The sequence below is a fragment of the Peromyscus eremicus genome, unplaced genomic scaffold (genome assembly GCF_949786415.1).
Source record: "Peromyscus eremicus unplaced genomic scaffold, PerEre_H2_v1 PerEre#2#unplaced_1340, whole genome shotgun sequence".
Taxonomy (NCBI): domain Eukaryota; kingdom Metazoa; phylum Chordata; class Mammalia; order Rodentia; family Cricetidae; genus Peromyscus; species Peromyscus eremicus.
The window spans coordinates 38,653-54,592 of record NW_026735575.1 but is presented as its reverse complement, the minus strand read 5'-3'; the positions used below and the strand labels follow the sequence as shown (position 1 = coordinate 54,592).

Genomic DNA, 15,940 nt, shown 5'->3' with positions numbered 1-15,940 from the left:
TTCACTTGAACCCACTTGTAATCGTGAGCTACAGTGGTTACAGTTACAAGCTGCTGTGACTCCAGGATTGTGTCCTACAAAGGACAAGAAATGAAGCCTGGGAACTCCAGAGCTGAACGCTTGGACCAACACCATTAATCAGAAAGGAAGAAAAGCTGGCCACTAGTACATCTTTAACCCCAGCACTTGAAACAAAGAGTGATTGAGTTCTAGGTCAGCATGGTCAACATAGCAATTCCAGGACAGCCTGGGCTACAGAGATCCTGTCTCAAACATTATCAACAACAATGAGAGAGAAAGAGAGAGAGACAGACAGACAGACAGACAGAGTGACAGAGAGACAGAGAAAATCCTGAGGGGTTTCAAGAGAGGACCCTGCTCAGGTGACAAGGGCTATGTGCTTTTAAACAGTCCAGAACCAAGAAAACAATAGTAAATAATGGCCTACCTTCTGCTCCCACACGGGGTGCTCTATTTCTTTCCTGGCATTAGAGCCACCGTGAAATAGTATAGTTATGGAACTGTCATCCCATGGACTGTCTTTGACTCATGAAGCACCTGCAGGCAGAGGGGCTTTGATCCATGGAGCATCTGTGAGTGTCAGTGTGTTCAGGTGGTGGGTGCCGGGCCCTAACTGCCTGACCCACACTGTTTCCTGTCTCGACCCCTCCTGAGGACAGGTGACCCTAAGTGACTTTGGGAGGGGCTAGAGCAAAGATCAATCAAGCTACTTCACACTGAGGAGGGGTGTTGAATATTGACAGCAATTAGGATCCCCATTAAGAGACCTGTCAATGGCCCATGGTAGCAGTTAGGTAAAAGATCCATCTCAGGTTGTATGGATGACATATGGGTTCCAATCGAGAATACACAAACAAGATACACTGTAAGGTAAACAAGCAAATACAACTCAAAATCAATAATACAATGTAGGTGATAGAAAGGGCCAGATCCAGTGCATTCTTTCTTCTAGGATCCGACCTTGCCAAGAACCTTGAGCCATGTTATTATCCATTAAAAAAAAACTTTTCTTTTTGTTTTGTCTTTGAGACAGGGTTTCTTATTATTGTTGTTGTTGTTTTTCGAGACAGGGTTTCTCTGTGTAGCTTTTGCGCCTTTCCTGGATCTCGATCTGTAGACCAGGCTGGCCTCGAACTCACAGAGATCCGCCTGGCTCTGCCTCCCGAGTGCTGGGATTAAAGGCGTGTGCCGCCACCGCCCAGCCTTAAAAAACTTTATACTGTTATCTTTGGTTTTTGGTAGTTGTTTGTCCCCCCACCCAAGTCCATATTGTTTACTCAGAAGTGACAGGTCTCATGAATAACCTGTGTTAGTATTCCGACCCGCCCCTTGGGGCCGCCCTGTGTTCTGACTAAAAGCCTCATTTTAAGGAAAACCTCTCCTCCCTTTCCTCTCTTCTGCCCCTCTCTCTCCATTCCCAACAGTGTGCACGCCTCCGCTTTCCCTCCCTTCTCTTCCTTCCTGTCTCCCTCTTTCCTGTCTTTCTCTCCATCTCTCTATTATAATAAACTCTCTCCACGTGGATGCAGCACCTGGGTGTGAGTGACTGCTCCACGAGCCACCGCCACCCACCACATCTGCCGCCGGCCATGTCTCCCTGCATGCATGGGATACCCTGGGCCAGCCAGCTGGGGTCCCCCTCGCCATATATCCTAACAACCTGCCTGCGCAGTGAGAAAGTCTCAGGGTTTCGTTTGTTTTAATTTTGTGTGTACGGGTGTTTTACCTGCGTGTATGCCTGTGTACTATCCTATGGGCCTGGTGCCTGGAGAGGCCAAAAGAGGGTGTCAGATCCCTGGGGACTGGAGTTACAGATGGTTGTGAATGTGGGTGCTGGGAAACAAACTCACGTTCTCTGGAAACAAAGCCAGTGCTCTTAACCACTGAGCCATCTCTCTAGCCCAGGCCTCTAGTTCTGAAGGACAGTATCAGCCAACGAATAAAAGCTCTGTTGTCGAGTTTCAGCTACTTGGAGGCCCAAGGAAACTATAGGACTTGGGAAAGAGTGTGAATACTTAACTGGAACTCAAGTGTAGTGAAAGTATAAACCTGAACCTTGAAGATAGCCCCAACGGTCATGGGTGGATCCACAGAAGAGGTGGGGGAAGCAGCGGTTTGATCACGTGTAGGGTGGCATTTCATAGTACAGAGTGCTTGTTTTAGGAAGGATCCTAAGTTAGAAAAGCCTTCTGATGGAGGAAAGTTTGAACCTTAAAGGCCCGTGTATCAAGGAAGGCATTTGCTATGCTGTTTCAACCTCACCAGAGAATGGACAGCATTAGGCAAAGATAGAAGCCACACCAATAAAGACAGCCTGTGCCTTGTCAGCTAACTCCAGTGGTAGGGCCATATCTGAGTCCAAATAAATAGTTCTCTGGAAGATATCCATGTCTGAATAGTCCAGAGGGATCCCAGGGGCCCCGTGGGATAAAATCTGAAGGTCTGCCCTGGGAAATAATCATCTACATAGAGAGGCTGATCTCAGGTTGACTGGTTGTGAGGTATTTAGCATTTAGATTCCTAGAGAAAAGCAGCAGGCATGTAGATGGGGTAGCAAGTCCAGAGCCCACGTAAGCATTCAACACAGAGAGGGTTAGAAACAGTGCCAGTTACACCCTCAAACCGCTCCCCCAGTGACATGTTTCTTCCAGCAAGGCCACAACTTTAAAACAACACCACCAGCTGGGGACCAAGTATTCAAATGTCTGAGATGAGACATGGTTTCACTATGTCACTCTAACTGGCCTAGAACTTGCTATGTAGACCAGGCTGGCCCTAAACTGGTAGAGATGACCTGCCTCTGCCTCCCGAGTGCTGGCCTTATGTTGTTGCTTTTCATTTTTGTTTTTCTCTGTGTAGCCCTGGCTGTCCTGAACTTACTCTGTAGCCCAGGCTGGCTTTGACCTCATAGAGATCTTCCTGCCTCTGTCCCCACACCCCAGTGCTGGGATTAAAGATGTGCACCACCAGGCCCAGCTGCCTTATTATTATTTTTAATGATGTAAATGCATGCGTACCTTGTAGGGGTATGTGCACATGAGTTCAAGGATCCACCCAGGCCAGAGGAGTATTGCTGTGGTGGTTTCCATGAGAATGGCCTCCAAGTTTGAATACTTGGTCCCTATTGGTGGAACCATTTGGGAAGGACTAGGAGGTGTGGCTTTGTTGGAGGAGGTGTGTCACTAGAGGTTTTGGCTTTGAGGTTTCAAAAGACTCATACCATTCCCAGTGCTCTCTGGCTGCTTCCTACTTGTGGACCAGGAAGTGAGCTCTCAGTTTTTCCTGTCACTGTGCCCTTGCTCCTCTGTCATGGACTCTGCTCCTCTGAAACCCTAAGGCCAACAAATGCTCTCCTTTGTAAGTTTCTGTGGCCATGGTGTTCTGATCACAGCAATAGAATAGAAACTGGTGTAATCCCCTGGAGCTGGAGTTACAGGCAGTTGTGAGCCTCTGAGTGTGGTTCCTGGGAACACAGCTCAGATCCTCTGCAAGAATAGCAAACAACCAAGCCATCTCTCCAGTTTTTTTTTTTGTTTGTTTGTTTGTTTTTTTGGTTTTTCGAGACGGGGTTTCTCTGTGTAGCTTTGCGCCTTTCCTGGATCTCACTTGGTAGCCCAGGCTGGCCTTGAACTCACAGAGATCCGCCTGGCTCTGCCTCCCGAGTGCTGGGATTAAAGGCGTGTGCCACCACCGCCCGGCCATCTCTCCAGTTTTAAAAGATATTGCTGTTGGGGAATTAAAGAGGAATCGTAGATGGATTTTAGTAGGGCAAGTTGTTTGCCCTTCCAGTTTGTCCCTTGATGGCCCATACACTCAGACCAATTTCCTTTCTATTACAAAAAGGACGAGTCTTCATCCTGGGGGCATAGGGACGGTAGTCCCAAAGTGAGGCACAATTTGTCCCAAAAGGGCCATAGGACTTCCTGGTCATTAGGGAGGATTGGGAAGGCATGTGAGAAGAGGAGGTCTGCACTAGCTTCATTTCTGTTGCTATGATGAAACAACCCGGCACAAAGCGACTCAGGAGAGGAAGAGTGGATTTGACTCAACTCCAGGTTACTGTCCACTGTTTGGGGAAGTCAATGCAGCAGTCATATGACATCTCCAGTCAGGAGCAGAGGAAGGTGAATGCCCTGTGCTGCCTGCCTGCTTTCCAGCTAACTCCGTCTAGCTTTCTACCAGCAGGGCCTTCTGCCTAGGGAATGGTACTACCCACAGTGGGCTGGGTTTCCCTTTATCAATTAACAATCAAGACAATTCCCTAGCCAGGTGCCTTTCATTTCAGCACTTGGGAGGCACAGGCAGGCAGATCTCTATGATTTCAAGGCCAGCCTGATCTACACAATGAGATCTACACCAGCCAAGAGTGAGGCCTACATAATGAGACCTTGTATCAAAAAAAAAAAAAAAAAAAAAAGAAAGAAAGAAAGAAAGGCAACCTTCTAGACATTCCCACAAACAACCTGATGAAGACAATTACTTAACTCTCTTCCCAGGTGATTCTCTTTTTTTTTTCTTTTTGGTTTTTCAAGACAGGGTTTCTCTGTGTAGTTTTTGGTGCCTGTCCTGGAACTCACTCTGTAGACCAGGCTGGTCTCGAACTCACAGAGATCCGCCTGGCTCTGCCTCCCGAGTGCTGGGATTAAAGACGTACGCCACCACTGGCCAGCTTTCCCAGGTGATTCTAAGCCATACAAGTTGACATTTAAAACTAGCTGGGCGGTGGTGGCGCACGCCTTTAATCCCAGCACTCGGGAGGCAGAGCCAGACGGATCTCTGTGGGTTTGAGGCCAGCCTGGGCTACAGAGCGAGATCCAGGACAGGCACCAAAAACTACACAGAGAAACTCTGTCTCGAAAAACCAAAATAAATAAATAAATAAATAAATAAATAAATAATTGAAAATTAAAAAAAATAAATAAAGCCAACATGACACCTCCCCAGCTATAACTGAGGAGGGGTAAACAGAGTAAGCGGCTTTTCTGAGGCTTTCATCACAGATGCAGAGCAGCAGAAAATAGGAACTAGGATGGAGAGCTGGCTCACGGGTGAAGAGCACCCACTGCTCTTGGAGAGACCTGGGTTCAGTTCTCACAACCTACACAGTGGCTCAAGACCATCTGTAACTCCAGTTCCAGGGGGTCCGGTGACCTCTGCTGGCTCCTTGGGCACCACACACACACACACACACACACACACACACACACACACGACATACACATATATATATACAAGAGGCAAAACACTCATACACATAAAATAAAAGTAAAGAATTTTTTTTGTTTTTTCAAGATAGGGTTTCTCTGTGTAGCCCTGGTTGTCATGGAACTAGCTTTGTAGACCAGGCTGGCCTCAAACTCAACAGAGATTCTCCTGCCTTTGCCTCCTGAGTGCTGGGAATAAAGGCATGTGCCACTATGCCTGGCTATTTTGGGTTTTGTTTGTTTGTTTGTTGTTGTTGTTTGTTTTTGGGTTTGGGTTTTTTGTTGTTGTTGTTGTTGTTTTTTGAGACAGGTTTTTTCTGTGTAGTTTTGGTGCCTGCCCTGGATCTTGCTCTGTAGATCAGGCTAGCCTTGAACTCACAGAGATCCACCTGGCTCTGCCTCCTGAGTGCTGGGACAAAAGGCGTGCGCCACTGCCACCCGGCTTTGTTTTGTTTTTGAGACAGGGTCTCACTATGTATCGCTGACTGTCCTGGCACTCACTGTGTAGACCAAGTTGGCTTTGAACTCACAGAGATCCACTTGCCTCTGAAAAATCAAATCCTACAAAACAAAAAAGAGTGCTGGGAACAGAGCTTGGTGGCAGAGAATTTGCCTAGCATATATAAGCGCTTCCGGACCAATCTATAAATTGCCTGGCAAGAAAAGAGAATAAGGCGACTAGAATTCGCCTCCATTGAGTCTACGTATTTAGCCTGATTACATTTCTAAGGCACTCAATTCTTCAGAGCTGAGTCAGGTGGAGAGACAGACTGTGACTCTGCCCTGGATACAATGGAAAGTGGTAAGTCTTAAATGGAAATAATTAGTCAGCCAGGCATCAGACAATGGCTAGAGAGTTTCAGCCCTTGGTAAAGCCACAAGGTGAATGCCATTCCTATTATTTCACATTTAAGGAGATTGATGACCAGTGACAACATGGTTAGGGTGGCCCAGCTGATGGCTGGTGGAGTGGGGCTCAAATCCGAACTTAGAGACCGTGTCTGGGCAGGCCGGGCATCCTGCTAGAATTAGCAGTTTTATAAGTGTAATTAATGTATGCAAGTCTTTATGTCCCAAAGCAAGTGCTTCCCCTGTCTCAGATAAACACACTTGTGAGCAACAGTTGTTGACTGAAGCGTGTGGAATGAGAAGTGAGAAGAAAAGGATCACAAGGAAATGGGAAGTGGCTGCTTTTTTAAGGAGAACAATAAGGAAAGGTTAATTTGGGAAAGATTCAAAAGAGGAAGCCACCAGGTGCACATCATGTGCAAGACACATGTGACTCTGCAAGGTGGAGGTGATGCTTGGGCCCATCACCTCTCCTGGGCTGGTGGCTCTGTAGGTATGACATCAGCAGCCCCTTCCTGGAAGTCTTGTAGCAGGAAAGCTGTGGTGTGTTTGCTTCTGGTGTCGAAGAGAGCAGGCTGCTAAGTGAGTGGTTTGTAAGTGGGAGAGAAATATTGGCGGAGGGAAACGAGGGCCGGGGGCCGGCAAAGACGGCCACAGGGGCTGTTTAAGAGCCCTGGACAACTTTCCTTTTTTGGGGGGGACAGGGTTTTTTTTTTTGGTTTTTCGAGACAGGGTTTCTCTGTGTAGCTTTGAGCCTGTCCTGGAACTCACTCTGCAGACCAAGCTGGCCTCGAATTCACAGAAATCCGCCTGGCTCTGCCTCCCGAGTGCTGGGATTAAAGGCGTGGGCCACCACCGCCCGGCATCCCTGACAACGTTTGTGGAGATTTCTATTTTGAGATTGCTGAACTTGTGTTGGGTAGTATGTGAGATATTACCCTGACCTTTTCAGGGTAAGAGTGCATCTTCTCACTGGGTGGTGGTGGCGCACACCTTTAATCCCAGCACTCAGGAGGCAGAGGCAGGTGGATCTCTGTGAGTTCAAGGCCAGCCTGGTCTACAGAGCTAGATGCAGGACAGTCAAGACTAAAGAAACTCTGTCTCAACAAGAGACAACCCCCAACCCCCCCAAAAGAGTGCATATTCTCCCCCCCACCTCCATTGTTCTCACTACTTTGTGGATGCCCTTCGGTATGCTATTACTATATTGACTCCACTGGGCCTTCAAAGAGGATTACATTTTGGGGGAGCTCTTACCTTGATGGAAGGAGGACCATCAAATGATTGTCAGTCAGCAAGGAAGCTAGGCCATCTGTGTTTAGACCCAGGATCTGTAACTACAACTGTGCCACCGTGAGCTGTCCGCCTGACTTACCATGTACTTCTCTGTGAAATTGTACTTACCTTCCAACAGAGTGGAGAAGTATATAATTTTATTTACATATTTATTTATATATATTTATTTTGAAACAAGGTCTCACTATGTAGCCCAGGCTGGCCTTGACATTCTAGAGATCCACCTACAGATTCTCCTGGCAGATGCCTCCTAGGAGAAGTTTCTCATTAGAATGGAAGCAAACTGTCTGGCACATGGGAAAATAACCAATAAATCATTGTTTCTGGTATATGACTGTGAGGTGCAGAGGACAGGTGACAGATGTGACCTAAGGGGTTGTAGGAGCATCGAGTGAGTGTATAACTCTGTGAGGATCAGATCAGGTGCCGCTTTGGTTGGGTAGGAAAAGGTCTGAAAAAGAATATCACGGAAGTGTCCCCTAGGTGGTTCAGACACATGTGCTTTTTATATAATTAAACATCATAGTTGAGTTTCCATGCCTGTAAGTACAGGACACAGAATTGTTTCCGGTGGCTTCACAGATTTAATGGGCTTTATCAATGTTATGTTACCATCTATGGCTGGATGTTTAAGTTTTTCTGTGCACTTATGCCTGTGTGTGTATATGCTCATTTCTGTCATGTGAATGACCATAATTTACTTAAACATTCAGCTGCTTTTAGATAGCTACATAGTGAGACTCTGTCTCAAAAAGAAAAAAGAATAAAAAGAAAAAAATTGCACTTCAGGTTGGAGGTGTAGCTCAGTGGCTAGCGTGTTTGCCTAGCATACACAAAACCTGGGTTTCACCCCCAGAATTGCACAAAGCAGAGTTGCTGACGTATGTCTGTAACCCAGCATTCAAGATGTAGAAGCAGGAAGAGGAGAAGTTCAAGGTCATCTTTAGCTACATAGCAAACTCAGGCCAGCTTGGGATACATGACACTTTGTTACAACAGACAGACAAAAACAAACACAAATGACATTTCCAGCCGGGTGAGATGGATCAGTGCGTAAAAGCTTGCCACAATGCCCGATGACCTGAACTGGATCTCTGGGACTCCTAAAAGTTGCCCTGTGACCTTCACACATGCTTGCGTGCATACACCTACTCACGTGCGTATACCTACTCACATACATACGAAAAAAATAAATAAAGGATAATCATTCCATTAAACTTTCTCAACTGCAACACCCACACTCCAACACTCATATTTGATGTTCTCACCAATTATTGAGGTATTCTTTCACTTATTTATTTGTTGCAAAAAGGATCTCACATTGTAGCCCAGGCTTGCTTGGAACTCACTATGTAGCCAAGACTACCCTTAAATTTGTAGCAGGCCTCTAGCCTCAGCTTCCAGAGTGCTGGAACCACAGGGGTTCCAGTCATCAGCCACCACACCCCCGTTTATTGTTGTTTTTAATAGTTTTACTATTCCTCATGTGACTGTCCATATCCTGCATTTTTTGTTTACTATGTAGCCATTGGCATTTTTACTAGAATGTCTTCATAATAGATACTGATTTTAAATGAAGTCAAAATAGCCTTGTTGTTTTAGGAAAGAATCTCATTATGTAGCCCAGGCTGACTTTGAATTCATAATCCTCTGGTCTCGGCATCCCATGTGCTGGGATTACCGGTGTGAACTCCCTTGGCAGAAATAGACTTCTTTGAAAAAAGTTTTACCTTGGCCAGGCGGTGGCGGTGCACACCTTTAATCCCAGCACTCGGGAGGCAGAGCCAGGTGGATCTCTGTGAGTTTGAGGCCAGCCTGGTCTACAGAGCGAGATCCAGGACAGCTCCAAAGCTACACAGAGAAACCCTGTCTGAAAAAAAAAAAAGTTTTATATTTCTTTTTAAAATCTCAACCAGAATAAATATAAAAAAGAAAGTTCAAATTTGCTGCCATGTTGCCGGGGCCATGTAAGGACTCAGAAGTAGTCGCTTTGAACATTTTAATGAGCTGTTCCAGATTCCTCCTTGCTAATAAGCACACATAGACTGCTTCTCTCCTCAGGGCCGAGAATGGAACCCAGGGCTTCACACATGCTAGGCAAGCACGCTATCAGTTTCACCTCAGACTTTTTTAAGTTGAAAAAGTTATATTAGGTTACTTTACAACCTGCCTTTTCATGTAATTATATATCAGCTACTGTTTCAATGCCAGTAAGCACAGCCATACAGAATTGTGTCTAACGCTTCACAGACGCAGTTGGGTGTACCAGCTTTGCCACCATGTATGTCTGGACACTTGTTCCCTCTGTGTGTCTTTGTTCACTTCTCTATCACGTGGACTGACCACAATTTTCTTAAATATGTAACTATTTTTAAGTATTTAAGGGTTTCTTCCTTTGCTTTTGCTACCACAAATACCATTAAAATTTCAGGCACATGGCTCTTTTCATATTGTGAGGAATTCCCTGGAGTGGAAAGAGTGAGTCGCAGGGTCGTTTGTACGAACTCAGGTATTTCCAGGAGTTCATCAGTTTCCCATCTCCCACCGGAGGTAGTGAGGGAAGACTCTTAGAGGCTATTTTCTGTAAGCAGCAGCAGCAGCAGCAGCAGCAGCAGCAAAGGGGGTATTCAGAGGAACTAACACAGAGGATAGGAAAGGAAGGGAAGAGAAACACAGAGAGGCAGCAAAGAGGAAAATTACCAGATATCACCATTTTTTAAAACAATTTTCCATTCAGAAAAGTAATGTGTGATCCTCATAAGGTAACCCAGACCTGGGGCAGGCATGTATCAAAGGTACAGAAGCATATGAGTGTTAGGACCCATGTTCTTTTTTTTTTTTTTTTTTTGGCTTTTCGAGTCAGGGTTTCTCTGTGTAGCTTTTGGAGCCTGTCCTGGAACTCGCTTTGTAGACCAGGCTGGCCTTAAACGCACAGAGATCCTCCTGCCTCTGCCTCCCGAGTGCTGGGATTAAAGGTGTGCGCCACCACTGCCGGGCGAGGACCCACGTTCTATTCCCACCACTACGAAAGCAAACAAAATTTCCTCCAACTTTTAGGAATATCTACACTCCGTTCATCCATAACATTTATTCTTTTTTTTTGTTTGTTTCGTTTTTCGAGACGGGGTTTCTCTGTGTAGCTTTGCGCCTTTCCTGGAACTCGCTTTGGAGACCAGGCTGGCCTCGAACTCACAGAGATCCGCCTGGCTCTGCCTCCCAAGTGCTGGGATTAAAGGCGTGCGCCACCACCGCCCGGCAACATTTATTCTTTTAGTCTTGCTTTGTAGCCCATGCTGACCCGAATCTCCAGGTCTCCGTCCTCAGCCTCCTGAATGCTGGGATTGATGCTTAGACACTTTGGGGATGAATCGATCCGGTTTATGTTACTTTTGAGTTTCCACTACCCGCGAACTCACTGCAGTTCTTCTAAGTGGAAGGCCTTCGGTTCTGTTTCCCTTTCCCACTGAGAGATGCCCAGAGGTGCAGCCTCTTGGAGCTGCTTAGGAAGTCAAACTCTTCATCTCCCCTCCAGCCTACAGTTTAGGGTGGCAGTGGCCCCGCCAGGTGGAGCAAGGGCAGGCTGCTGGGGAGAGCTGCCTGCGGTGACTCCTGCAGGGTTCAGGACAGAGAGGAACTGCCAGGGAGACAGCTGGTGCCCGGTGCCCACCTTGGTGCCAGGGCCCATACACACTGCCGGGCAAGGCGAGAGGAGAAAGTCTGCAGTCGCCCTCAATCCTCTGTGTTCTCTTTAATCAACATTGCCCCAAACCTCGGTGTCTACACAGATCAACCACTGCTGAAAATCCAAGCCCAGGAAAATGAAACCCACAGCCTTGGGATAAAACTGGCCTGGCATTCTTTTCTTTATGGCCTTGCACCGCAGGTGCTGGCGGCCATCCTCGAAGTGACTGCTCTGCCCACGGCTGTTCAGTTTTGGCTTCTCTTCAAACCCGCCTGAACTCAGGGGTCCTACAGTATTTGGCCCGGGGCGTAGCCCTCACGTGAGGCCTTCGAGCTTGCACCACCCAGTCTGACTCAACTGCAGCCTTGGCAAAACCCCCTACCGCCCGGTGACTCAGTTTCTCCAACTGCTCACACGGACAACAGCATGAGGCACCAGAGTGGAATGCGGAGGGTGCCAGGGACAGCTTCTCTGCAGTGCGTGCTTTCTTTCAGGCGAGGCCCCAGAGGCTAGAGTTTGTGACTCCCAGAGCGTTTTTTCTGACCGTGCCCTGCACTAGCCATCGCTTTGGGTGGTAATGATTCTGCAAGGTGCATCGGCTAGACTGCGGGGGAGACACCGCCCGGGTCATTGAGGGCCTCCCGGGGGACGGCGGGTGTCCGCGCCGGCTCCAGGCCCGTTCCCAGTACCCGCAGCCTGACGCAATCCGACGCGCCCTTGCTGCATGCCGGTGCTGGGGAAACCTTCCCTGCGGTTGCATCACTCCAGCCAGGTCTGCCACGGAGGAGGAGCTGAACCAATCAGCACGCTCGTTGGGCCGGGGGGCGGGCTACTCTGGTACCCACTTGGAGGGCGGCGCGGTTAATCGAGAAGCGAAATCCAAAGGTGATTGGCCAAAAGGAGATTTGCTCCGCCCCAATCACCGAGACAGCTGGAGGCAGCTGGAGGGCCCTCCCGGCCGAAGGGTTTAAAGCGCGCCTCTGAGGGTACCACTCAGCTGGAGCGACCGATCGGTGCCAGGCCAGGTGTACGCGTCCGTCGGTCTTTCCGTGCCGTGCCGGAGACCAGCCCCGGAGGCCGCCTGGGCCCGTCCCTGCGCCCGGCACCATGAAGCAGGAGTCCGCAGCCCAGAGCACCCCACCACCTCCCTCACTGTCCCCTGCACCATCCGCGCAGCCCTCCTGGGAGGATGGCGACCCCCAAGCCCTGTGGATTTTCGGGTACGGCTCCCTAGTATGGAAGCCGGACTTTGCCTACAGCGACAGCCGTGTGGGCTTTGTACGTGGCTATAGCCGCCGGTTCTGGCAGGGAGACACTTTCCACAGGGGCAACGACAAGATGGTGAGCATCCTACTGTGCCCAGGGGAGTGAGGTGGGGTCAGCAGGAGAGTGGGCGCCCATGTCCTGAAATGTCAGGGACTTTGGGCTAACTGAAGGAAATGTGTAAACTTGGTTGGTGGTTGAAATTTGTGTGCCTGGGGTTCAGGTTGGCGTTTGCACCTGTGGATTCTTGCGTTGATTACCAGCCTGGGCCACCCGCTGTTTGTCTGTTCCGTGTCTGCCCATCACTCTCTGTCCATGTCACTGAATGAATGGCACTCTCTGAGGTTTGGGGCTTGGGTCGGCACTTCTGGCTGTTGACAGATATACTTGTTTCTTCCTCTTCCTCTTCCTCCTCTTCCTCTTCCTCCTATTTCTTGTCTACTTTGTGCTATGTGGCCTCAAACTTATGGCAACCCCTTCCCTCTCAAGGCTCTGGAGCGCTGGAATCACAGGCTCAAGTCAGAAAAGGATTAAAGCTCAGGGTGTGTGTGTGTGTGTGTTTTGCTGGAGACTGGACCTAAGGCCTTGTGCCTGGTCGGCAAACACCCTGCACTAAGGTACATCCATAGCCCTTCTGGAAGTGCTAATAGCTAATTTGTCTTTTCAAAACCTTGCTTCCCTCTAGCCTGGCCGAGTGGTGACTCTCCTTGAAGATCGTGAGGTAAGTGCAGTCAAAAGAGGAGTCCTGGGATCCAATATGTAAGGGTGCAGAGGGTCACTGTTGGGGGAGTGGAAGTGTAGCCTAACTCAGTGCTTCTTGGAGAACCATCTGAGCAGCTTATTGAGATGTAGGTCCCTGCCGGGCAGTGGTGACATACCCTTTAAATCCCAGCACTCGGGAGGCAGAGGCAGGTGGATCTCTGTGAGTTTGAGGCCAGCCCAGTCTACAGAGTGAGTTTCAGGACAGTTACAGAGAGACCCTATTACACACACACACACACACACACACACACACACACACACACACACACACACACACACACGATGCAGGCCTGAATTTAGGTGGAAAGTGGGGTGTGAGAGTTAAGTATGTCTAATAAGTTCATTAGTTCCTGGGGCGAACTATATACGTAGTCCTGCTGGTCTTCTGGGGCAAGTCCACTTATGTCAACCCTTAGGAAAGGTGAAATAGGCCAGGCGGTGGTGGCGCACACCTTTAATCCCAGAACTTGGGAGGCAGAGGCAGGCGGATCTCTGTGAGTTCGAGGCCAACCTGGGCTACCAAGTGAGTTCCAGGAAAGGCACAAAGCTGCACAGAGAAACCCTGTCTCGAAAAACAAAACAAAAAACAAACAAAAAAAAAAGAAAGGTGAAATAGGGAGCTGGAGAGATGGCTCAGCGGTTAAGAGCACTGGCTGCTCTTCCAGAGGACCTGAGTTCAATTCCCAGCACCCACGTGGTGGCTCACAACCATCTCTAGTGGGATCTGATGCCTTCCTCTGGCATAAAGTTATATGTGTAGATAGAGCACTCATACACATAAAATAAATAAATAAATCTTAAAAAAAAAGAAAGGTGAAATAGTCAGGCACAGTTTCTCTTGCCTTTAATCCAAGCACCAAGGAAGCAGAGGCAGGCAGATATCTGAGTTCAAATTTATTCTTGGCTGTATAGTGAGTACAAGGCCAGCCTATACTATATGAGACTTTGTCTCAAAAAAAAAAAAATTAAGGGAGGCCTATTGCTTCTGGATACCAGAAGCAGCCAGCCAACCGCTTTGTTTATTTACTTATTTAAATTTCATGGAGAAACAGCTCAGTAGTTAGAAGCACTTCCTGCTTTTCCAAAGAGCCTGGATTTGGTTCCCAGTGTCTACACAGTGGCTCACAACTTGTGACTCCAATTCCAGGGAATCTGACTCTTCTGGCCTCCGAGGTTACCGGGTCACCAGGTACACATGGCTCACAAACATACATGCAGGCAAAATAAATTCATGCAGGCAAAGTAAATTCTTTCCTTCCACCATGTATGTCCCAGGGATTGAATTTAGGTTGTCAGGTCATCAGACATGGTAGCAATTACCCTTACCCCTTGAACCCCACCCCCACCCTCACTCCTTTATAGAGCACAGTTGTGGGGTGCGTCTAGGATAACATTCTAGAGTGAAGGAGGGATCAGCAACGGGCGATGTGACTGACTGGAGGTGTCTCTGTTTTCTCCTAGGGCTGCACTTGGGGCGTGGCGTACCAGGTTCGAGGGGAGCAGGTGAACGAGGCCCTGAAGTATCTGAACGTGAGAGAAGCAGTACTCGGAGGCTATGACACTAAGGAAGTCACCTTCTATCCTCAGGATACCCCTGACCAACCCCTCACAGCACTGGCCTATGTGGCCACCCCACAGAACCCTGGCTACCTGGGCCCTGCTCCAGAGGAGGTCATTGCCACACAGATCCTTGCCTGCCGGGGCTTCTCTGGCCACAACCTTGAGTACTTACTGCGTTTGGCAGACTTCATGCAGCTCTGTGGGCCTCAGGCACAGGACGAGCACCTGGAAGCCATTGTGGACGCTGTAGGAACAATGCTGCCCTGCTCTTACCTCACCGAGCAGGCTCTGGCACTGGTTTGAGAAGCCGAGCCCCCCTGCAGGGAGTGTCTGTGAGGACGCTGATGAACATCAACATGTAGTACTTGAGACAGACTCGATGGAGCTCGAGAAACTTGAGAAGGCATGGTGGGTGATTGGGGACTTTTTGTCTTATGCCCCGGCCTGTCTGCTAGCCTCTGCCTCTCTTCTTGATGGACACTGACTTACTACTTGAAAACTATTTATTGCACCATGTTGGTGTGGTGAGCAGGGCAGGTGGGGGACCTGCCCTGGACATGGGCCCTGCTGTGCGGTGGCTCTGCCCTAGTCCTCTGGTGCCTGACCAGAATCCCCCTCCATTGCTGCTGCTAATTCCGTACCACCCAGGCCTCCACACCCTCCAGGGACCCTCCAAGAGCCTTGATCCTCTGTCTGCCCAGACTAATTCTCCCCAGCCCTGGAAACATCATCTGCCCATGTTCCCAGCCTGCTGGGTGAAGGGCAGCAGAGAATGAGGAGCGGTAGCCCTTCAAGGACCAAGGTCCAGGATCCCTCTTCATCCCCTGGGGCCCAGGGCAGCGCTGGGACCTATGCACAGACACAGCTGCTGGGACTGGATCTCTGTTTTTCCCCTTTCAGTTTCATTTCCCTGTCCTTCTGTCTGTCCTCTTGTCTGTCTGGATCACCCCTGTAGACCTACCTGTTGCTCTATTGCTGGGAAACATCACTACAGGTCTCTTCTCAGTCTGTCCCACACTATTATCCATAAACAATCTTTAATTACCTTGGCCAGAATATGTTTTGTCTTTGTATGGGGCTTGGGTAAGTGAGCGATAAACCTTGAAAGGCTCCGAGGAAGGGAAAAGGCTTGCTCACTCTCCTCTGCTTTTCCCAGCACCTAGCCAGGGAGGGCGGGTTCCACTGTTTTCAGCACTTTGTGTATACAATAATGCCCAGAGCTCCACCTGCAAGCCTGTGAGCCGCAAGCTCGCCTCTGCCCTGGGACCCACCCGCAAGCCTGTGAGCAGCAAGCTCGCCTCTG

The 15,940-nt window shown here is 48.8% G+C and overlaps 1 protein-coding gene across 1 annotated transcript; it reads left to right on the top strand.

Moving 5' to 3' along the window:
* The first annotated feature begins 12,003 nt into the window (after nucleotides 1–12,003).
* On the top strand, nucleotides 12,004–15,645 carry Chac1 (ChaC glutathione specific gamma-glutamylcyclotransferase 1). The gene is made up of 3 exons (XM_059253084.1): nucleotides 12,004–12,393; nucleotides 13,001–13,036; nucleotides 14,539–15,645. The coding sequence occupies exons 1-3, from the start codon at nucleotides 12,160–12,162 to the stop codon at nucleotides 14,938–14,940; spliced, it is 672 nt and encodes a 223-aa protein (XP_059109067.1). The 5' UTR covers nucleotides 12,004–12,159; the 3' UTR covers nucleotides 14,941–15,645.
* Nucleotides 15,646–15,940: the final 295 nt, after the last annotated feature.